The 24,930-nt window shown below is 43.4% G+C and overlaps 1 protein-coding gene across 1 annotated transcript in view; it reads left to right on the forward strand.

Moving 5' to 3' along the window:
* Positions 1-24,930, forward strand: part of ALG1 (ALG1 chitobiosyldiphosphodolichol beta-mannosyltransferase) — a 142,419-nt gene that overhangs the window by 103,439 nt on the left and 14,050 nt on the right. Inside the window, exons 7-9 of the mRNA XM_063428825.1 lie at positions 21,236-21,357; positions 22,039-22,077; positions 23,311-23,370. Coding sequence (XP_063284895.1) covers positions 21,236-21,357; positions 22,039-22,077; positions 23,311-23,370 — 221 coding nt within the window. The remainder of the gene's footprint in view (positions 1-21,235; positions 21,358-22,038; positions 22,078-23,310; positions 23,371-24,930) is intronic.

The following is a 24,930-nucleotide window of genomic DNA, read 5'->3' on the forward strand; positions in this document are numbered from 1 at the left end:
ACATATTGGGGTGTTGTTTGGTAGTGACACCTAACAGAATCTGCAAATTTATACCTGAATTGCAATGTATGTGAAAAAAAATAAACGACCTATGCAAAGTTTGGCAAAGGTTTATGGTAAAATGGCTGCATAGAAAGTATCAAAATATTCTTAGAGGAATACCCTGAGTTATCTAGTTTAAGAAAAATAAATACATGCGGGGTGTTTTTTGGAGATTTATGACATAACAGTGTTACAATGTCACTATTGATACATTTGAAAAATGTACATTTTGAAACAGCAATTTCCTACTTGTACTTATAGCCCTATAACTTGCAAATTAAAGCAAAAAAACACATAAACATTGGGTGTTTTTAAACTCAGGACAACATTTTGAATCTATTTAGCAGTTTGTTTCATTCGATTTTGTAGATCAGTAAAAGATTTTTTAAGTAAAAGTCCAAAAAACATTTTTTTTAATTTTTCACCATATTTTATTATAATTTTTTTAATTAAATTATATGGCATGATGGGGGGTGGAGCCTGACCTTCAAGCGAGATGGATGTGGAATGCCGGAGCTCCCAACTTTACCGTGTAATCAAGCTCTTTAACCCAGCGGACACGGCTGACAAACGAACCCATGCGGGTGACTAAGGTCAGGGGGACCCAGGGAAGCTGATAGACACCGCACCCGAGCGTTTACCCTGCCTAGAACCTGGGATCCCTGCTGCGGCCTACCTGGAACGGGACCGGGGGGAAGCGGCCGATTCCCTTGTGCCCCGAGAAGGGGTTCAGATCCGTAGCACTCCTTCCCCCCCCCCCGGACCGGTGGGGGTCATCCCGGTCCCCCCAGAGATTACCCAATAGACTCGCACTCACCGGGCTGCTGGAGGAGGCTGCCTCCTTCCCGCCGACTAGCAATGGCAGATGCCAGTCACTCGCGACCACGTGGTGAGGGCCCAGTGCCAGGACAGCCGTGCGACTCCTCAGCAGACCCCCGGCTGAGGCTCGACAAGATCTTTCAGCGCTTCTGGCGGAAGTTACAGCGCCTATTCTCGGCTACCACAGCCGGTTCAGAGCCGGGGGGCGGGAGAACCCAAACTCGACCGAGTAAAGGGCCTTCTAACAGAAAAGCACAGACCGGGAAACCTGCACGCATCACAGCGCACCCAGCCTCAGAGCCGCGGCACACTACGGGCCTCAGCAAGCGCCGTCAACCCACGACGAAAACCTCCAAACCCGCAGAAAGACGACCTCTGAAGCACACAAGGAGAAGCGCAAAACGCCAAACTGGACCCACGCTACGGACCTTCAGGGCCCATCAGCCTCTACCACTGGGCCTGAATCGGAGCCTTAATGGGTCGCTGGCCCCCGTCGGGGGGATGCAGACTCTGCTAGGGATGCTCTGGTGGTCGACTGCTGCCTTCCCCCAAAGGGGCATTGGATGACTTTGCAAATGTCTCCCACTGGGACCCACGTTGCCCTACATGGGAGGCCTCCTGGGGACTACCTACATTGCGCAAGTTGGCATTACACATAGCAATCTTTATCAATCTTCTTAGGCTACGCTAATCACAAGACGGTACTCAGTTAACTTCACCTATGTGTTAATGACTAGACCTGTCTATTGCCTTATTTTGCATTAGGATACCTGTCTAGCTCCCCAGGGGCTATATTATGATATTTTGTTTTACTCTTTCGTGCATTCTGTCTAGCAATATAACACATTGATATCTTGCATACTGTTCTATTCAGCACCCTTGGGAATAACACCCATGGCGTACACATAAAGTTAATGTGTTCCTGTTATACGCACTAAGCCTACCGAGCCTGATATCTAGCAGGACCTTATAAGCATTCACAGGCAGTTCTAGCATCACCCTGTTTTACCTACAAATAGTCAAACCTGTTTCTCTTGCATTATCACCATTTATTTTTCTCTCTTACAAAACTAAAAATGTGCTGTATACTCAAATGCCACGTTATGTTTCAACTGTTCGCTACATCACTGCTTGTGACTGCTATTGTGGCTGAACAAACCTATTGTTATACCATGCACAACAAAAATAAAGAATTAAAAAAAAAAAAATTATAATTATATGGCATGATAAAAATGATAGTATGTAAAGAAAGCCCTTTTTGTCCTGAAAAAAAATATATATATAATTTGTATCGGAACAGTAAATGAGAGAGCGGAAAATTACAGCTAAACACAAACACCACAAAGGTGTTAAAATAGCTCTGGTCCTTAACGTACAAACATCGCAAAAACAGTCCGGTCCAGAAGGGGTTAAACTTAACTTTCCCTGGGGCTGCATGTGCTTAACCCCTTAAGACCGCAGGGCGTACTATCACGTCCTTTTTTAAGCGGCTCTAAACGCCGCAGGACGTAATAGTACACCCTCCGTTTTTTTTTTTACTTACCCGGTCGCCGGCGATCCCACGCCGGCGATCGCGGTTGGGGGGACTCTCAGGGAGCCCCCCGCGGCACGTCTGCCCTCTTCAGCCCCCCCGGGCCATGTGAGAGTGAGGTCCTTGCGAGGACCTCACAATCACATGGCCGGGATAGCTGCCTGGTGCATTGCCAGCAGGGGGACTAACTGTAATGACAGTCCCCCTGCTGGCTGAAAATCAAATTAAAATAAGTGTAAAAAAATATATATATATACTTAGATCATATATATATATTATATATATATATATGATCTAAGTATATATATACACATATACATACACACACATACACTGTCTAGGTGTATTTTAATATTAATATATATATAATTATATATATATTAATATCAAATTACACGTAGACTGATACTGATTAAATATATATATAATTATTGTTATATATATATTTATATATAATATAAAAAAATGTAAATACGTAAAAAATTAAATACAAATAATTAAGAATAAAATATAAAAAAATATATAGATGTGTTTTATTTTGTTCTAACTGTATTGTGATATTAATATATATATATATTTATATCAAAATACACGTAGAACAAAATAATATATATCTATATACATAAATATATACGTATATATCACTATATATATACCTATATATAAATAAAAATATTTTTAAAAAACTATATATACCGTATTTATCGGCGTATAACACGCACCGGCGTATAACACGCACCTCATTTTTAGAAGGAAATTCCAGGAAATTTCCCCCCTCCCATAGTATCCCCCCCCCCCCTCATCCCATAGTGTTGTCCCCCCCTTTCCATAGTATTCTCCCCCCCTTTCCATAGTATTCTCCACCCCCTCCCATAGTATTCTCCCCCCTCCCCCCCCATAGTATTCTTCTCCCTCCCATAGTATTCTCCCCCCCTCCCCTCCCATAGTATTCTCCCCCCCTCCCCTCCCATAGTATTCTCCCCCCTCCCCTCCCATAGTATTCTCCCCCTCTCCCCTCCCCTCTCATAGTATTCTCCCCCCTCCCCTCCCCTCTCATAGTATTCTCCCCCCCTCCCCTCCCATAGTATTCTCCCCCCTCCCCTCCCATCCCATAGTATTCTCCCCCCTCCCCTCCCATCCCATAGTATTCTCCCCCCCTCCCATCCCATAGTATTCTCCCCCCTCCCCTCCCATCCCATAGTATTCTCCCCCCTCCCCTCCCATCCCATAGTATTCTCTCCCCTCCCCTCCCATAGTATTCTCCCCCCTCCCCTCCCATAGTATTCTCCCCCCCTCCCCTCCCATAGTATTCTCCCCCCCTCCCCTCCCATAGTATTCTCCCCCCCTCCCCTCCCATAGTATTCTCCCCCCCTCCCCTCCCATAGTATTCTCCCCCCCCCTCCCCTCCCATAGTATTCTCCCCCCTCCCCTCCCATAGTATTCTCCCCCCTCCCCTCCCATAGTATTCTCCCCCCTCCCCTTCCCTCCCATAGTATTCGCCCCCCTCCCCTCCCATAGTATTCTCCCCCCCTCCCCTCCCCTCCCATAGTATTCCCCCCCCTCCCCTCCCATAGTATTCTCCCCCCTCCCCTCCCACCCATAGTATTCTCTCCCCTCCCCTCCCATAGTGTCCCCTAGTGTACTTTCCCTTGTCCCATAATTACTTACCTGTCTTCAAGCGTGGGCCGGCTTCACAGCGCGCACCGCGGTACAGGAACTTCAATTTCAGGTTCCGGTTTCCGGCAGGACTGAAAGGAAGTGTGCACAAGTGTGCACACTTCCTTTCAGTCCCGCCGGAAACCGGAACCTGAAATTGAAGTTCCAGTACCGGCGGGACTGAAAGGAAGTGTGCACACAATAGTGTGCACACTTCCTTTCAGTCCCGCCGGAAACCGGAACCTGAAATTTTAGTTCCAGTACCGCGGTGCGCGCTGAACACCGGCCCACGCTTCAAGACAGGTAAGTAATTATTGGATATCGGTATATAACACGCACCCACGATTTCCCCCCTATTTTTAGGGGGAAAAAGTGCGTGTTATACGCCGATAAATACGGTATATACGTATATATACACATATGTATATATATACATATATTAATTCTACACATATATTTATGTAATAATTTTACATAATTAGGTATCCTAATTAATTACAATTAGCGGGACCTGCCTGACAACCCATGCCGAAAGTATAGGGAATTTAATTTGCTAGCACTATATTTAACCCTATAACTTTCCAAGACACCATAAAACCTGTACATGGGGGTACTGTTTTACTCGGGAGACTTCGCTGAACACAAATATTAGTGTTTCAAAACAGTAAAATGTATTACAACGATGATATCGCCAGTAAAAGTGAAGTTTTTTGAATTTTTCACGCACAAACAGCACTTACACGGACGATATTATTGCTGCAATACTTTTTACTGTTTTGAAACACAAATATTTGTGTTCAGCGAAGTCTCCCGAGTACAACAGTACCCCTCATGTACAGGTTTTATGGTGTTTTCAAAAATTACAGCGTCAAATATTGTGTTTCATTTTTTTCACATTAAAATTCGCCAGATTGCTTACGTTGCCTTTATGACCCTATGGTAGCCCAATGAAAATTACCCCTATAATGGCATACTATTTGCAATAGTAGACAACCCAAGGTATTGCAAATGGGGTATGTCCAGTCTTTTTTAGTAGCCGCTTAGTCACAAACACTGGCCAAAATTGGCGTTTTTTGCATTTTTCACACACAAACAAATACTAACGCTAACTTTGGCCAGTGTTTGTGACCAAATGGCTACTAAAAAAGACTGGACATACCCCATTTGCAATACCTTGGGTCGTCTACTATTGCAAATGGTATGCCATTATGGGTGTAAATTTATTTCCTGGGCTACTATACAGTCTCAAAGGCAACGTAACCAATCTGGCGAATTTCAATTTCAAATGTAACACGCTATATTTGACCCTGTAACTTCCCAAAACACCATAAAACCTGTACATAGGGGGTACTGTTTTACACGTGAGACTTTGCTGAATACAAATATGTGTATTTTATTGCAGTAAAAGCAAACAGTATTATGACATTGACAGTTAAAATGTCATGTAGAACTAAAAAAATCAAAAAAAATCTTATTTTCTCCCATTTTTTTCATATTAAATTATGTTTCATAGCTAAATATTTGATATTAAATGAAAGCCCTGTTTCCCCTGAATAAAATGATATATAATAAGGGGGGGTGCATTTAATATGAAAGAGGTGAATTACGGTTGGACAGACATATAGCGCAAATGCCAGGTTTTGTTTACATTTTGTTTCGTTCACAACTTGTACATTTGGCTGCGGTCTTAAGGGGTTAACCACATGTCAGGATAGTGGCTGCGCACAAGTCTGGGTGCCAGATATACATCCTTGACCACCATCCTCAACACTTTGTCACAATATATATATATATATATATATATATATATACATACATATATATATATATACACACATATATATGCAGGACATTGTGTAAAGTGAAAGATATGTGCGTATGCATGGACAAATGATGATTTAATATAAATATAGGACTATCTATAGTGTTCAGATAAAGCCATAAAAGAGGCAGCACATTAAATAACAGGGGTGTTATGAAAATAAAGACACTGATAAAATAATTTATGATAAATGTAGATATGCAGGGTACTTGTATATTTATATGTATATAGGATATATGTACATTGTTAAATTTTTCATTGTTAATATATATATATATATATATATAAACCAGGGGACTGCACTCACCTGAACAGGCATAAAAGGATGCTGCTGGGGCCAATTCATACAATACACAAGATACCATGTTGTCCCCGAAAATAGTACAAAATGCTTCTAATATATGCCCTACCCTGAAAATAAGCCCTAGTCGTTCGCTAATCTATGTTCGGGGAATTTTCTTCAAACATAGATTCACAAGATTTAATTCGCGAGTGAACTATAGATTTGTGGTATTCTTTTAGTGAGTAAGCTAATCTATATTATGGAAAGTTTCCCTGAGCATAGATTTGCAGGGCTCCATGCCCTAGTGAATTGGTCTATGTTCGGGGGAATTCCCCCCAACGTAGACCTGCTTTCTAGCACAAGTTTTCCAGAAATAATACCTTCCTCGAAAATAAGCCCTAGTGCGTTTTTCATGGGAAAAATTAATATAAGACCCGGTCTTTTTTTCGGGGAAACACGGTAGGATTCACTTATCCACTAAACAGCAACTCCAAAGTTTACAGATTTTATTTTATTTTTTTTAAACAAAAGACACATAATCTTGCCCTCTTCCCCACACTGTCTCATTACCCTCCTACTCACACTGTCACACTGCCTCCTCACTCACACTGTCACACTGCCCCTTCCCCACACTGTCACTGGCCCACGCTAACACATCCCCCCTCTCACCCACACTGTCACACTGCCCCCTCACCCCCACCCTGTCACACCCCCCTCACCCACACTGTCACACTACCCTCTCACCCACACTGTCACACTGCCCCCTCACCCAAACTGTCACGTTGCCTTCTCCCCCACACTGTCACATTCCACCCTCACCCACACTGTCACATTCCACCCTCACCCACACTGTCACACTGCCCCTCACCCACAATGTCACACTGCCCCCTCACCCATTGTCACACTGCCCTCTCCCTCACACTGTCACATTGCTCCCTCACACACTGCCCTTCGCCCACACTGTCACATTCCCCCCTCACCCACATTGTCACACTGCCCCTTCACCCACACTGTCAATGGCCCACACTACCCCCTCATCCACACTATCACATTGCCCCCTCCCCACACTGTCACACTGCCCTCTTCCTCACACTGTCACACTGCCCCCTCACTCACACTGTCACATTGCCCTCTCCCTCACACTGTCACATAGCTCCTTCCCTTACACTGTCACATTGCTCCATCACCCACACTGTCACATTGCCCCCTCACTCATACTGTCACACTGCCCCCTCACTCACACTGTCTCATTGCCCCTCCCCCACACTGTCACACTGCCCACTCACCACACTGTCACTGGCCCACGCTAACACATCCCCCTCTCACCCACACTGCCCCCTCACACACACTGTCACATCCCCCCTCACCCACACTGTCACACTGCCCCTCACCTACACTGTCACACGGCCCCCTCACCCACATTGTCACACTGCCCCCTCACTCATTGTCACACTGCCCCCTCCCTCACACTGTCACATTGCCTCCTCACACACACTGTCACACTGCCTTCACCCATGTAGCGGAGAGCTGATTTCTCACAGCTTAACTCCACCAATATATCCAGAGGATGCAGGAACAAGTAATAAATCCAACAGGGTAACAAGCACAATCAGCAATATAATCCAAGGATATCCCATCACCTTTCCCAATAACTGGACGACACACACTATCAGGAGTAGAACTGGCATTTATTGGCAACATTCCTGCTTTTATGAGATTCTCCCATGCAAGGGAGGGATTTACAGTAATTACCCATTGCACCAATCATAGAGTCGTTACCTCCCACACATCTCCTCCCCTTGGCTTAACAGATGATATAATTATACTGTACATATTTTTCCCCACTTTCTGGACGTACCCCAAATATGTATGCTATACCTTTAAATATGGCACCCCCTGGTAGCCCTGATCTGGGTGAAAAACATATCCAAAAATCACCCAGATCAGACCAGGGGTTCGGGAGTTATACGAAGGTAAAGTTTTGACCGACCGCATGGAAAAAGATCCCGAAAATAGTTCCATAAAATCTGGCCCTGTGGTCGGTCTCTGTTCGTGCCCCAAAAGTCCTGAAATGCTATATCACACATAATGGGGTCGGTAACCAGATGAATCCCCTAGTTCGTGGGATTCATCCTACCAAACGACGGGCCGTTCGTGGGTTTCTTTCGGTACTTTGTGCCGTCCTGGAGGTCTTAGCGTTGTTCGGCTAGTCGAGTGTCCGTTTTGCGTTCCAGACACTCGACGACCAAACACCGCTGTTCGGGAGTTTAAGATGGCCGCCACTACGTTTTCGGCTAACGAAATAGGGGCCACTCAGGAGACATGCAGTACATTCGTATGAACCAGGGGAAATAAAAGAAACGAACAGGGAGGTAAACTACATGCATAATGTACATCAGGGTGGTCCGGGTGTTCGGTACTTTGTTCGTTTCCGAACAAAGTATGTCCATAGATAGTGCAATGTAACTCTGTGTGCTCCCGGCATGAAAAACCTCTGTAGTGCCAACAAATAAAACAATAGGGTGGACAGCAAAACAGGGGTTCCGCTACAACCCACACTGTCACTGGCCCACACTGTCACATTACCCCCTCACCCACACTGTCACACTGCCCCCTCACCCACACTGTCACTGGCCCACACTGTCACATTGCCCCCTCACCCACACTGTCAATGGACCACACTGTCACATTGCCCTCTTCCTCACACTGTCACACTGCCCCCTCACTCACACTGTCACATTGCTCCCTCTCCTACACTGTCACATTGCTCCCTCACCCACACTGTCACACTGCCCCCTCCCCCACACTGTCACACTGCCCCCTCCCCCACACTGTCACACTGCCCTTCACCCACACTGTCACTGGCCCACACTGTCACATCCCCCCGCCCCCACACTGTCACATACCCCCTCCCCACACTGTCACATACCCCCTCCCCACACTGTCACACTGCCCCCTCCCCCACACTGTCACACTACCCTCTTCCCCACACTGTCACACTGCCCCCTCACTCACACGGTCACATTGCCTTCCCCACACACTGTCACATTGCCCAATCACCTACAATGTCACAGTAAAACCACTTCCTTATTGTTCTTACAGTAAAAAAAAAACTTTCCTTTGCCTCAGACAAAATCATCTTTATTCCAGTCTAAACGCATGACCTTGTGTCCTATGTAAAGTCTGGTTTTTGAATAGATTTCCACACAATTCACTTTTACTGGTTTGTATTGGCCACAAATATATTTGTATAATGTTATCATATCCCCTCTCAGGCAACGTTTTTCTAAACTAAATAGGTTTTAATTTGTTAACCTTTCTTCATAGCTGATATGTTCCATTCCTTTTATTAATTTTATAACATGACAGGAGGCTTCGTATTTGCTTAAGTCACTCTTTACTAGAACTCCGCAGCAGCACAGAAAAAACAACCAATCAGAAAAAAGTTAGGTACTATAAAACTCCCCTCCCCATACATCATTTCCTCTTTCTTTGCTGCTCCGCAGTCAGTACAGGTAGTTTTTTCTGTGCTGCTGTGGAGTTCTAGTAAAGAGAGACTTAAGCAAATACTCGCCTCCTGTCATTAATAAAATTAAGATTATAGGTACACTAAAGCTAGCATAATCTATAATTTTGTAGCCTGCATCTGCACTTTTTCTAGTGCCAAAATATCCTTCTTTAGAACAGGTGCCCAAAATTGCACAGCATATTCAATATGTGGTCTTACCAGTGATTTATAAAGAGGCAAAGTGATATTCTCTTCCCGAGAATGAATGCCCTGTTTCATGCATGACAATACCTTACTGGCCTTAGCCACTGCTGATTGACATTGCACATTGTTGCATAGTTTGTTGTCTATAACAATTTCCAAGTCCTTTTCATGTGTTGTTATCCCTAATTCGCTTTCATTAAGGGTATACGTTGCTTGTGTATTCTTTACGCCGAAGTGCATAACTGTGCATTTTTCAACATTAAATTTCATCTGCCATTTGAGTGCCCAGTCGTCCCCCAGTCTATCTAAATCCCTCTGCAGCAAAGTAATATCTTGCTCTCATTGTATTATTTTACAGAGTTTTGTGTCATCTGCAGACACTGAAACATGACTTTCAATGCTTTTTTCAAGATCATTTATAAACACGTTAAATAGAAGGGGTCCCAGAACAGAACCCTGAGGGACACCACTTGCCACTCCTGTCCAGCTTGAAAATTTACCATTAATGACATCTCTTTGCGCTCTGTTTTTAAGCCAATGTTCTTCCCAAGAACAAGCATTTTCATCTCCTTGAGTTCCTTGAGTTTGAACACTAATTTCCTTCAGTGTGAACACTAATCTATTGTGTGGAACTGTATCAAATGCCTTGGCAAAATCCAAATAGATCACATCCACTGCAACACCCTATACTTCTACTTACTTCTTTGTAGAACGCAATCAAGTTAGTTTGACATGACCTGTGCTTCATAAAACCATGCTGATTTTTGCTGATAACCATGTTCTTCTCAAGGAATTCTTGAATATTATCCCTTAATAACCTTTCAAATATTTTCCCAGCCACAGAAGTTGATCTCACATGTCTATCATTTCCAGGCAAGGATTTCAAACCCTTTTTGAATATAGGAACCACATGTGCCTTCCTCTAAGCCTCCGGAACACTTCCTGAAAGAAAAGAATCTTGAAAGATTAAAAACAGATGTTCACTTAGTTCCTTAACTACTCGTGGATGGATACCGTCAGGCCCTGGAGCTTTGTTTATATTAACTTCCTTTAGTTGCTGCAGCACCTTGCCTTGAGTTAACCAATTACAATTATTCTGCATGTTTTTAGTAGCAGTCATTGTGCATGGGTTCTTCCTTAATATATACGGAGGAGAAATAGTTAATGAAGACCAGGAAAAGGCAGGAATTTTAAATAACTAACACCCCCATTTCAGTGTTAAGTGTACGTACACTTTCATTTTTTTTGTTTTTTTAGAATTTATGTACTTAAAGCGGCACTGTCATGGCCGCATTCTCTTTTTTTTTTTTTTTTTTTTTAAGCTGTTAACATTAATAAACCCTTAAGCTTCCCCTTAATGCCATTTAAATATTTCTAAATCCCTTTACTTACCTTTTTTGGAAGGTTTGCTGGTGATCCGGTTCTATTTCCAGTAGGTCGCCATCTTCCTCTCGCCGGATAACACGTGTCCGCGGCTCCTTCATCTTCCCATACTCACCCGCGCGGGAAATTCCTGCACATGCCCCTCGACGCTATGGTGTATTGCTGTTTCTTCATCCGTTAAAAAAACAACCGAATGAAGGAATAGCAATTTTAAACGAACGAGCAACAAATATTGTTCCTCGTTCATTTTTTACAAGGAGGGAGCTGCGTGTCGGGTGGGGGCCCTTGGCAGTAAGAAGGAGGGGAGACCTCTTGCCTCCCCCCTGGCCCCCACCCCTGAGTGGCAGGTGGGGGCCCTTTACAGTAAGAGGGGGGGAGACCTATTGTGTCCCTCCCCGCCCCCACCCCTAAGCGGCAGGTGGGGGCCCTTAGCAATAAGAGGTGGGAGAAAAACTATTGCCTCCCCCCTTGCCCCCACCCCTGAGCGGCAGGTGGGGCCCTTAACAGTAAGAGGGGGGGGGAGACCTATTGTGTTTGTCCCCCTGGCCCCCACCCCTAAGCGGCAGGTGGGGGCCCTTAACAGTAAGTAGTAAGTAGAAGTAAGTAGAAATATAGATCAGGGTGTTGCAGTGGATGTGATCTACTTGGATTTTGCCAAGGCATTTGATACGGTTCCTCACAATAGGTTAGTCTTCAAACTAAAAGAAATTGGTCTAGATGAATATTCTTGTTCTTGGGTAGAACATTGGCTTAAAGATAGAGTACAGCGAGTTGTCATAAATGGTACATTTTCAAGCTGGACAAAAGTGGTAAGTGGTGTCCCTCAGGGTTCTGTTTTGGGACCGCTTCTTTTTAACATATTTATAAATGATCTTGAAATGGGCATTGAAAGCCATGTATCAGTGTTTGCAGATGACACAAAACTTTGTAAAGTAATAAAATGTGAGCAGGATATTGCCTTGCTGCAGAGGGATTTGGATAGATTGGGGGACTGGGCACTAAAATAGCAGATGAAATTTAACGTAGAAAAATGCAAAGTTATGCAATTCGGGGTTAAGAATGCACAAGCAATTTACACCCTAAATGATAGTGAACTAGGGATAACCACACACGAGAAGGATTTGGGAATTGTTATAGACAACAAATTAGGTAGCAATATGCAATGTCAATCTGCCGTTGCTAAGGCCAGTAAGGTTTTGTCATGTATAAATAGGGGCATAAATTCTCGAGATGAAAATATAAATTTGCCTCTTTGTAAATCGCTGGTAAGACCACACCTTGAATATGCTGTGCAATTTTGGGCACCTGTTCTAAAGAAGGATATCATGGCACTAGAAAAAGTGCAGAGACGAGCTACAAAATTGATAAAAGGAATGGAGCATTTTAGTTATGAAGAAAGGTTAAAAAAATGTAAATCTCTTCAGTTTGGAAAAACTGCGCCTTAGAGGGGATATGATAACATTATACAAATATATTCGGGGCCAGTACAAACCATTATCTGGAAATCTATTCATAAACAGGGCTATACATAGGACACGAGGTCACACATGTAGGCTTGAAGAAAGGAGATTTCATCTAAGGCAAAGAAAAGGTTTTTTTACAGTAAGAGCAATAAGGATATGGAATTCATTGCCGGAAGAGGTGGTTTTGTCAGAGTCTATACAGATGTTTAAATTGCAATTGGATAAATACTTGCAAAAACAAAACATACAGGGATACAATTTCTAATTAGTGGGCTAATAGCTGCTTGATCCAAGGAGACATCTGACTGCTATTTTGGGGTCAAGAAGGAATTTTTTCCTAGTTTGTTGCAAAATTGGAAGCGCTTCAGACTGGGTTTTTTGCCTTCTTTTGGATCAACAGCAAAAGCATATGTGAGGAAGGCTGAACTTGATGGACGCAAGTCTCTTTTCAGCTATGTAACTATGTAACTATGTAACAGTAAGAGGGGGGAGACCTATTGCCTCCCCCCTTGGCCCCCACCCTGAGCGTCGGGTGGGGGCCGTTAAAAAAAAAAAAAAAAAAAGAAGTGGGGGGGGACCTATTGTCTCCTTCCCCTGTCCCCACCCCTGAGCAGCGCTAAGTATTAACACCCCTACCCCCCTTCCAATGACTAGGGGTCCCCGAGCCCCTAGTCACCTTCCTTCCCCAATAAAATGAAGCCCTACCTACCCCCCTCATCCTAATAATAGTGAGGGGGGAGTCAATAAAGCTAAAAACCTGTAAATAAATAAAAATAAACTTACCATTAGATGTCTTCTTTTTTTCTGAAATCTTCTTTCTTCAGCCCCCAAGAAGGCCAAATAAAAAGCCAATATAACCGTCGCACTTTGAGAGAAAAAAAAAAACGAGCGCAAAAAAAAATGAATCCTTGTTCACCCTTCGAGGGCACGCCGCGTACTGAGCTCCGCAGGGCGGGTCAAGGCTTATAAAGCCTTGCCCCGCCCTGCAATTAGGCTTAGAACACTCTGATTGGTTGGTTTAAGCCAATCAGAGTGCTCTGTGTCATTTTACACAGCGTGGGAAAATTCCAAAGAACTTTCCCACGCTGTGTAAAATGACACAGAGCACTCTGATTGGGTGGATTTCAAGCTCGTTTTTTTTTTTTCTTTTCAAAGTGCGACGGGTATGATGGCTTTTTATTTGGCCTTTTTGGGGGCTGAAGAAAGAAGATTTTAGAAAAAAGAAGACGTCAAATGGTAAGTTTAATTTTTCTTTACAGGTTAGTTATTGTATTCCCCCCTCACTATTTTTAGGGTGAGGGGGGTAGGTAGGGGATAGTTTGATTTGGGGGGGGGGGTGACTAGGGTCTTGAGACCCCTAGTCACCTTGATTGGGGGCGTGTTTCAATTAGGGCCCTCACCCGCCGCTCAGGGGTGGGGGCCGGAGGGGTCAGTAGGTCCCCCACCTTATTGTTTTTTTAGGGCCCCCACCCACCGTGCAGGGGTGGGGTCAGGACAGTAGCCCCCCCTAATTGTTATTTAGGGGCCCCCACCAGCTGCACAGGGGGGGTGTTATTAGGTTGTTTTTTTTTGTTTTGTTTATTTACAGTGAGCAGCCATAGGCTGCTCACTGCTTACTAGACATGCCCCTACTCGCGATATAACGAGTAGGGGCATATTATTTACTAATACTAAGTAATCTTTACTTAGTATTATTAAGTGGGGCTGAAAGACCAATTTAGGTCTTTCAGCCTTTTAGTAGATAGCTCCCTAATACCGTGGGAATTAGGGAGTTATCTACTAAGCGGCTGCAAGATGCAGCCACAGCATGAATTGAATCGAGTTTCATTCATTAGAATGAAATTCCGACACAACAAAGTGCCGAATTGCGTCCTAAAACAAACTAACATACTGTTCTCATTCAGTTAGAACGCAATTCGGCAGTTTCGTCTAAAAATGACAGGAAGCATCGTGGGAACAGGGAGGAAAGGTAAGGATCGTGGGAAAATTGCTCTGACGAGTGGAAATGAAGCACACTTTGCTCCTCCGCTGGTCAGAGCTGGTCAAGCGGAGGAATCCTCCATAAGGCAAAGAGTCCCTACTTTGTCTTATGATTTTACAGAAAACTAAAGAAGACAGGAAGTAAAGAATAACCGATCCCGAGTGAGGGGGAGAAGAGGAAGAGATTGAGGAAAGGTAAGTTCAGCATGACAGTGCCGCTTTAAAGAATGCTTTGGGGTTGGTTTTGCTCTCTTTGGCTATCATTTTTTCATTTTGAATTTTTGCAAATCTAATCGCCTTTTTGCACGGATTATTGGCTTCCTTATATATTTTATAGGATGCATCTGATTTGTCCGATTTAAATGCTTTAAATGCCCTTTTCTTATTTTTAATCTCTTGTTTTACTTCTCTACTAAGCCACATTGGTTTTAATTTGTTTCTTTTATATTTATTACCCAGTGGTACATACTGAGAAATGTACCTTTCTAATATTTGTTGGAAGATGTTCAATTTATCCTCAGTGTTTTTTTCACTAAAGAGTTTATACCAGTCAATATATTGTAAAGCTGCCCTTAACTTATAGAAATTAGCCTTTTTAAAATTATATGTTTTATTATACCCCATGTGCTTTTGCTTTTTTGAGTTTATTTCAAAGGACACTATATTGTGATCACTATTTCCCATGTGCTCACCTACTTGAATATTGGGCCAAAAGATCGACGTTGTTTGTTAAAACCAGGTCCAGACAAGCGTCCTTTCTAGTTGGTGCTTGTACAAGTTGTGACATGAAGGTGTCATTTAACAAATTTAAAAACTTAATTCCCTTTGCTGAGCTATTAGTCCCTCTGTCCCAATTTATGTCTGGGTAAATAAAATCTCCAATAATTAAAGTGTTACCCAGATTTGCAGCTTTCTCAATTTGCTCAAACAGCTGTTCTTCCTCATCAATATTAACATTAGGTGGTTTATAACATATCCCAACCAATAGTTGATTTTCCTTCTTTTCCCCCAAGCAGATATTTACCCATAAAGCTTCCACATTTTCCTCATCACATTCCACTTGCTTAAAATTTGTCTTTAACTCATGGTGGACATACACACATACCCTACCACCCTTCTTGTTTTTCCTATCCTTCCTAAACCACAAACACATGTCAACCATAAGGAAGAGGCAAGGAGGATAGCAACATCCAAGTACCTCCAAAGAGTAAGACAGGTCCTGAAGTCCCAGCTCAATGGCAAGAACAAGATCCAAGCCATCAACACATATGCCCTACCGGTAATCAGGTACCCAGCTGGACTAATAACCTGGCCAAGTGAAGAACTGGTCACCATGGATGTCAAGACCAGGAAACTACTCGCTATGAATGGAGGATACCACCCGAAATCCAGCACCCAGAGACTGTACACCTGCCGGAAGGAAGGAGGTCGGGGCTTGATGCGTGTCAAGGCCACAGTCCTGGATAAAAACGCAAAGCATCCACCAGTACATCATGAAGATGGCTCCCAAAGATGAACTGCTAAGGGAATGCCTGAGACTTCCACAGATCGAAGATGCAGACAAAGAGGAGGTTCTTTGGCAAGACAAACCTCTCCATGGGGTGTCCCACTGGCAGCTAGTGGATGTGGCTCACATGACAAAATCCTACCAGTGGTTAGAAAAGGTAGGACTGAAAGACAGCACTGAGGCACTAATCCTAGCAGCACAGGAGCAGGCACTCCGCACCAGATCAATAGAAGCTGGAGTCTACCACACCAGGCAAGACCCAAGGTGCAGACTGTTCAAAGAGGCCTCTGAGACAGTCCAGAAGCTAGTAGCCAGATGCAAGTTGTTGGCAGGAAAAGCATACACGGAGAGACACAACCAGGTTGCTGGGATTGTGTACCGAAACATTTGCACAGAATATGGATTGACTGAAAGAAGAACTAGAAAGGATGTGGAAAGTGAAGGCAGTAGTAGTCCTAGTTGTGATAGGAGCACTCTGGACTGTGACTCCCAAGTTGGGGGAGTGGCTTCAACAGATTCCAGGTGGGATATCTGAGATCGCTGTCCAGTAGAGTGCAGTTCTAGGAACAGCTAAGATACTGCGCAAAACCCTCAAATTCCCAGGCCTCTGGTAGAGGACCCGAGAATGAGGACTAAACAAACCACCCAGGAGGGGTGAGAAAATATTTTTTTTATATACATATATGCTATGCCGTCCATGTGATCGTGAGGTCCTCACAAGGACCTCGCGATCACATGGCCCAGGGGGGCCGAAGAGGACGGAGGGGGACTCCCTGGCTCCAGGTAAGTACAAAGGACGGTTTGGGCATTCTATGCCGCCCTCCGGAGTTTAGAGCCGGTTCCCTAAGGACTGCATAGCCGTCCTTAAAGGGTTAAACACATTTATTGATACATAGACATAATACAATCTAAATACTTTAAGAGGACATTTTATCAAAGCTTTACGCATCTCTTGTATTGGTTGAGGAATGTAGGTTGTATAAGCTGATGACTTCCAGCGACTTAGCGGTTTAATGATATGAACTGGAACACCCTGGCTGGATGCCGTAAATGCGGCCCCTATTCTAAATGAGTGTCCTGAATAACTGCTAGAGTTCAGGCCAAGCCTTATTAACAATAAGCGGATATAAAACCTGAATTTGGATGTAGTGAGGATAGCCCCGTGCAGTGACAGAAGCGGCAGTGTGGCGTGATTTTGTAGGGTGAGAAGGTAGGAATCGAAAACTTTTACTGGGCACCAGGAATTGTTCGTGGGGTAATAAGGAATGTGGACAGGTTGGCCTAGCTGGCTCGTTTTGGTCACGGGTAGAGTGAGTATGTAATGATCTAGGTGGTTCCTTAAATATGAGACGCGGAGGCAGAGTTGTGCGTTATGTTGTCCACTTATGGTGAACTCCCGTGGTCTCAGGAAGCCGTAAAAGGCCAGGTATATGGCGGTTTTAATGACTGAGTTAGTCTGGGGTTCAAACGGGGCTGAATCTAGTACCTCTGACATGTCTTTGTTGATGGGTAGCCTTTGTTGTGGGGTAGAACCGTCATCCTTGGATATGCCCTTACTAGAGTTATTGGGGTAGGCGGTGTACATATGGTATTGTATGCCTGTCTGGTATAACTTAATTGTTTTGTGTGATAACCTTAACTTGAGGTGGCAAAAAGTGGTGAATGCCACCAGGGAGATAATATCAAACAAGTTATCTAGTTGATGGTCCGCCATAAATTTCCTGTATAAGGAAAATGCTCTGTTATAGGTAGTACGAGTGTTGGCGGATAGGGCCAGTTTTGTTAGAGTCTGGCTGTGGCATAGTAACTCGTCTAGTCCATAATTAGTTCTTGGACCAGGGGAGCTGTTGTGGCCAGACGTGAGGTAGTGGGTAGGGATTCTCAGAAAGCCTGAAATTGAAAGCGAGACAATCAATCAGCTGCAGTATTTAAAACTCCTGACACATGGCAGCACACTAAGTAAAACTAATTGCAGGCTGCCAGACAAGTTAGGCTTTTGATGAACCTCATTATGATCAGAGAATCCGAGCGGCCTTTGTCAATAATGTGGCAAATTGTCTGAAAAGCACTGTACCATTTTGCCTGACCACAAATAGCCCCATGTTAGATAGTTACATAGCTGAAAAGAGACTTGCGTCCATCAAGTTCAGCCTTCCTCACATTTGTTTTTTGCTGTTGATTCAAAAGAAGGCAAAAAAATCCAGTTTGAAGCACAATTTTGCAACAGAGAAAACAGGGAAAAACTGAACTGTCCAGTGACCACAGCAATAATTAAAATATAACTTTTAATAAATGTTAATATAAAAAGAACTGGAAAAATATCCAGAGCTAAGCGAACAAACACCAAAGAGGAAGAGAAAAGAGAAAGGGAGAGAGACCCTAAATAAAGGGTAGTATAAATCCCTAAGCACTCAATGAAGTAATCAAACGAAAATTCTCCTAAGGAGTAGAAAACAGGGAGAATAATCAGATATAGATAAAGTAAAGTCTAAGAATCTCCTACCGGTATGACAGAGATAGCTAGATGAAATAACCTGCATGAAAGATACAAAGTTTCTACACGGAGAGAAAAAGGGCTGTTTAGGTAGAAATAAATAAATAGGAGAAAAGATACATCTAGGAAGTAACAGCAAAGCTGTTACAATAGTAGCAATCAATAGGAGAGAGAGAAAAAATGAGTGCTTAATAGTCACGTATACCTAGTCTAGCGAAAAATCCCTGCTGTGACTACAATCTGTGATTCATCGAGTAGGCACTAAGCTTAGCTAGCAATCCCTAGACAGAACACATAGTCCTTAAGAAGCACAGTAGCTAAATCGTGGCTTCTAACTGTCTAATAGGTACTGGTCCGCGGTAACTATCCCCCTAATGTCGGACCTAGTCTTTTACAGGAACAGACAGACACACGAAAATATCTGACTAATGCTTTTCCAGGACTAGCTAACTAAAGGTGCAGCTTTCCGACGAACAAACCCCTTCAAACCCCTTGAAAAGCCGCTCACAGGCGAAACGCGCGCCGGGGCTGTCTGACGTGTACCTTGACTCTCTGTTCGTCGGAAAGCTGCACCTTTAGTTAGCTAGTCCTGGTAACTCAGCATTAGTCAGAATCTTTGATATTTTCGTGTGTCTGTCTGTTCCTGTAAAAGACTAGGTCCGACACAGTGGCGTACATACCAGGGGCAACCCGGTATGTACGCTCTGGGCCAGCCTCTTCTCCTGGGGGGCCCAGGAGCCGGCCACCTCCGGGCCCCCCCGAGGTTGGCCCTGCTTACACCCGGCGGGCAGGCAGGCTGGCCGGTGCGCGAGGGTGCACTCTCCCCTGAGTGCTTCCTCTTCAGCTCCCTCGCGCACCGCACTGATACCGGCGCCGGAAGATGACGTCATCTTCCTGCGCCAGTATCAGTACGCGGCGCGCAAGGGAGCTGAAGAGGAAGCACTCAGGGGAGAGTGCTCCCTCGCGCGCCCGCCAGCCTGCCCGCCTGCCCGCCGGGTGACCGGCCCCCCAAGAGCCCAGCAGCACCACTGGACCCCAGGGAATCCCCTCAGCACTCAAAAAGGTAAGGAGGCTGGGGGGGTTAAATTTTAAAAAAAATGTGTTAGTGTGTGTGTGTGTGTTAGTGTTATTCTGAGTGTTAGTGTGTGTGTTAGTGTTACTGTGTGTGTTAGTGTGTGTGTTAGTGTTACTGTGAGTGTTAGTGTGTGTGTTACTGTGAGTGTTAGTGTTAGTGTTACTGTGAATGTTAGTGTGTGTGTTAGTGTTACTGTGTGTGTTACTGTTACTGTGAGTGTTAGTGTGTGTGTTACTGTTACTGTGAGTGTTAGTGTGTGTGTTAGTGTTACTGTGAGTGTTAGTGTGTGTGTTACTGTGTGTGTTAGTGTTACTGTGAGTGTTAGTGTGTGTGTTAGTGTTAGTGTCAGTAAGTGTGTGTCTGCTAGTGAGTATGTTACTGTGTGTCTGTTACTGAGTGTGTTTGTGTTAGTGAGTCTGTTTGATGTGTTTGTCAGTGAGAGTGTATGTTTTGTAAGTGAGTGTGTATGTATGTCTGTCGCTGAGTGTGTCTCTGTCAGTAAATGTGTGTGTCTGTTAGCTAGTGTGTATGCGTCTGTTCGTGAGAGTGTGTGTGTGTCTTCAGCACTTAACTTTCTCCAGCGCCGGACTCCCTTGGCGCTGGGGATCCCTCCGCCGCTCAGCTCTGAATGCGCATGCACGGCAAGAGCCGTGCGCGCATTCAAACCGCCCATAGGAAAGCATTACTCAATGCTTTCCTATGGACGTTCAGTGTCTTAGAATCGCGGAAGCTCCTCTAGCGGCTGTCAGTGAGACAGCCGCTAGAGGCTGGATTAACCCTCAGTGAAACATAGCAGTTTCTCTGAAACTGCTATGCTTTTAGCTGCAGGGTTAAAACTAGAGGGACCTGACACCCAGACCACTTCATTGAGCTGATGTGATCTGGGTGTCTGTAGTGGTCCTTTAAGTGTGTGTGCATCTCCATGCACTGGTGTACATACTGCGGTCGCAGGGGTCGCAACCCTGCAACCCCTGCGACCAGGTGCCCGCCGCCTTGTGTTGCGGCCCCGGCCTGCGCAGAGTAAGCTTGCGGGGGGGGGGGGGGAGGGGGCCACGGATCAATTTTCGCACCGGGGCCCCATAGGTCATGTGTACGCCACTGGTCCGACATTAGGGGGATAGTTACTGCGGAACAGTACCTAGAAACTCAGTAGATTGACCATAAGGGCAGTCCAGATCTGGAATGCTGCAAGTTCCCTCGGCACAAGAGATACAGCAACCCTGATTGTTTCAGCCTTCCTTGGGACTCGTTAGCGAGGTGTAGCTGATACACCTCTAGACACAGTGAGCACAGGGTCCACACCTGAATTATTCTTTCAACTTAAGTAGAACCTAAGCAAATGCAGTTTAGCAAAAACAGAGAAAACTCTCAGAATGGACACAAATTAAGACAACCTTAATAGCTTTTCCCTTCAGTTAATAACAAGTCTGAAAATAGTTATATCGTTTTTGTTTGCTCATGTTTTTAGTTTGGATCCTTCCGACTTCAACATAGAAAAATCGGCTTTTACTGAACTGAACAAGAAAAATGGAATTGTTATTCACACTAAGGGAAGACCAGCCCTACTAATAAGCAGCACAAGCTGGACAGGTTAGGCTTTTGTTCTAAGAAATTCAAAACAGTTTTTTAATAAATTAAATATTTACTGAAATTTAACAAAAAGTATGTATGTGTATTATGTGGCTTTTTTATTTTGGCTTTATTTTTGTTAAATCAATCATGACAGTGCAATATTTCATGTGTTATTGTTCATCTGAGGTTGTTTTTACCTAATGTTAAGACCTGTTAAAGAACAGATGACTGTTATTATGATATGTAAAACCATAGAATTCATAGAGGGTGTACTTTCTTTTCCCCATGAGTCTATCTATCTATCTATCTATCTGGGCTCAAAATTTTGCTGCGACTAGTAGAAATTCACCCCTGGTGATCATGTTTTGACTTGCAGTGGCGTCATTTTAAAGGGCTCCCTAGTAGTATAGGAATTAAAATTTAAAGCAGTATGTGAGTGTTTGTATGGGCACTCAATGAACCTTTGAAAATTAAAATGGTGCGCGACAATGAAGTTTTGGACCTCTCAGGTTCTTGAGAAAGGATCCTGTGAGGTCGTTAATATTGATGCTGCACACCATTATGTACTCAACTTCACTTGTTTTTTCCAGTAATGTACTCAGTAGAATGTGTTTGTTTTTATTTATATCTTTAACTACATTCGTTCATAAAATGAACATATCTGATTTAGATTTTTGTTTTTTTGCTTCCACCTCACAGAAGATGAAGATTTTACAGTGTTGTTGAGAGCATTGCAAGGCAAGTTTATTAATGCCCGTTTATGTGTGTATAGAAGTATTACACTGCTACTTGAGAGGGGGGAGATCTTTACATAATTCACTGGAACTTTAATTACATATTGTGATATTTAAAAAAAAAAACGACAATAGGTGCACTATATCTTGAAGTGCAAAACTATTAAAGCAGCACACAATATATAAAATGACAGTGCAGTGGCATACAGTGCTAAATGTTTTGGAAAAAACACTTATACACACTTGTAACAATCTGTGTAAACCTTCATATAAAGTGCTTCAATCCAGTGAAAATCACTAATATATATATATATATATATTTCCACTGGCTGGGGTGAAGATCTACTTACTAAGGCTGTCATAGTTAGAGCAGACTCATTTGCTCTGCGTTTGTGAGTTCATTACTTACCTCACTTATATTTTCATATTTCATAAGTGTTTTTCACAATATTTAGCACTGTATGCCATTGCACTGCCATTTTATATATTGTGCTGCTTTAATAGAATTGCACTTCAAGATATAGCGCACCTATTGTCGTTTGTTTTTTTTATGGTTTTAGGAGTGTTCTTTTGGGCTACACTTTTTTTAGGTGCTGCTTTCACCTTTTTAGTTTTTCTAATTTTTTTATAATTAGAGCGCCATCTATTCACTTGTTTGTGTTTGTACGCTGATATTTTTTTAAAACTACAGTATTTAGACAGTTTACATTTCTAGCTTCCTGGTCTGCAATAAAAAGAACCACAACCATTCTTCCAATGTAAACTGGTTTGCTCCTTAGTTATTGTCATAGTAAAATGTAAAACACCAAGTAAGGTTTGTTTCCTTAATTTTAATATAAATTCCATGTTGTGTATATTTATACTCATGCTCTTAATATCTTAAAGGAAAACTGTTAAATTTGTTATTTAAAATAAAAGCTTGCAATGATAGTCTCTCTACGCATTATTTTGTAATCATACATAATTTTGGTGTCTCTCATGAGTTACCCTTGCTATATGGAGGCAGCCACCTTTAATCCAAGTTTCAGTAAAGGGGCATAAGATGAAAGGAGCTCGAGATCAGGTTTTGTGCAGCCATTGCCTTAGTGATTAGTTTTGAACCCGACTGAAAAACCTAAATTTTTGTTTCCTACAAAAACAAACAAGGAGAGAAATCTAATTTAATAAACTTGACATCAGAATTATGAAGTCTGGTATGCCTTTGATTTACTGTTTGCCTGATTTTATTTTTTATTAGATTATGAAGAGTTAATCAGAAATGGAATTAAACTTCCACCTTTGGTCTGCGTTATAACAGGTAACACTAGTATTTAGATGCATTTTGTTAGAAGCAGAACATACATATACATATTTGTTGAATATTGTGTTAGGCAAAGGTTTGTGTGTGTGTATATACAGTGCTGCACAAAATTACCTTTCAGAAATCTTGCTAATTATATCATAAATATTTATTAATCCTGATTGTGGGAATAATTTTTTTGTTTGTTTAATTCTTTATTTTTGCGTGTTGCAAACCCACAATAGGTTTACCATATGCATAATAGCAGGTATTAACAGATTTCAACAAAGATTATACAATGCATGTGTCAGAGCTTAGCACTAATTTTTCTTTTAGTTATAACAAGCAGATAATCCTAGGTGGTGAATAAGGTTTAGACTATGTGTAGCTAACGTATGAGATTGTGGTTTTGTTACCTAGGTAATAGGTCGGTTGCGGAGGTCTGGCCCAGTGTTAGTGTTATCAGCGGGCTGGTCGTGGTTCTGGTTCCTTGCTTGGGCCAGTATGGGTTTGGTAGATGTTGCAATGCTGGTTGTTGAGTCCTGTTCAGTATGCTCTACCTCTCGGTAGAGGTGTAGTTGGCTTGAGCTCAATAGAGGGCTGTCGGGGGTGTGTGTTCCGTCTTGTGCCGTGATACGTGTTCTGTGGACGCGGTATTGTGTGTCAGTGCCTTCTCTAGCAGGCTCTTATAATAAGCATTAAACTAGTGTCGTAACTTGTGTAACAATAACAAGTATGCGTGTGCAGTAAATGGTATATAGGCATTTTATAACATGGACATTTTGTATCGCCTTTGAACAGGCAGGGGTAGGAGACTTCTCCCCCCCTAGCTGTCAGGTGGCCTGTGTGTCCAGTCTTTGCCTTCTTGGAATTAATATTTCTGCGGTTGCTGGGTTCCAGGCTTGGGCGGTGTTTTGGTCGGGTTTGTTCGGTAGGCCCAGCTTCGTTAGAAGTGAGGGTGCTTCAGTCCCCGAGGAGAGTTTGTGTGTGGTCCCTTTGTGGGTGACTAGTAAGGAGCGTGGGTTACCCCAGTGGTATGGTATCCCTGCTGAACGCAGCTGACTGGTGAGTTCTCCATTGGAGAGTGGTTTTGGTTAAGTCCTGATAGAAGGTTAGTTGGGACTCTTCGAAATCCAGTGGAGTCTTGCCTTTGATCACATTCATGATGTGCCCCTTGTCTTGGGGTAGGACAAAGCGGACGATGACATCTCCAGCAAGCGTGGTGGCGGCTCTGGGAGGTGTTGGTAAGCGGTATATCCCCGCGAATGTGAGCTTCCTTGCCGTTGCGGGTGGTGGTAGTGATTGCATGAGTCTCCTAATATAGTGTGGTAGGTCCTCTTTGTTTACTGAGGCGGGTATGCCTCTGATTTTGATGTGATTCGGTGATAGGTTTTTATCCTCTTGTGCTGCCACTTGTACTGTCAGGAGTTGGTGGCTGTGTTGCAGCTGGAGGAATGACTCCTTCAGCGTGGAGATTTCTCCCTGGAACATTCTAACTTCACTCTCTGTATTGACTTTCTCTGTGATCTGTTGCATGCTCGTTTTGAGCGCAGGTAAGTCTGCTGCCAGCAAGCGTTG

The sequence above is a fragment of the Pelobates fuscus genome, chromosome 8, assembly GCF_036172605.1.
Source record: "Pelobates fuscus isolate aPelFus1 chromosome 8, aPelFus1.pri, whole genome shotgun sequence".
NCBI lineage: Eukaryota > Metazoa > Chordata > Amphibia > Anura > Pelobatidae > Pelobates > Pelobates fuscus.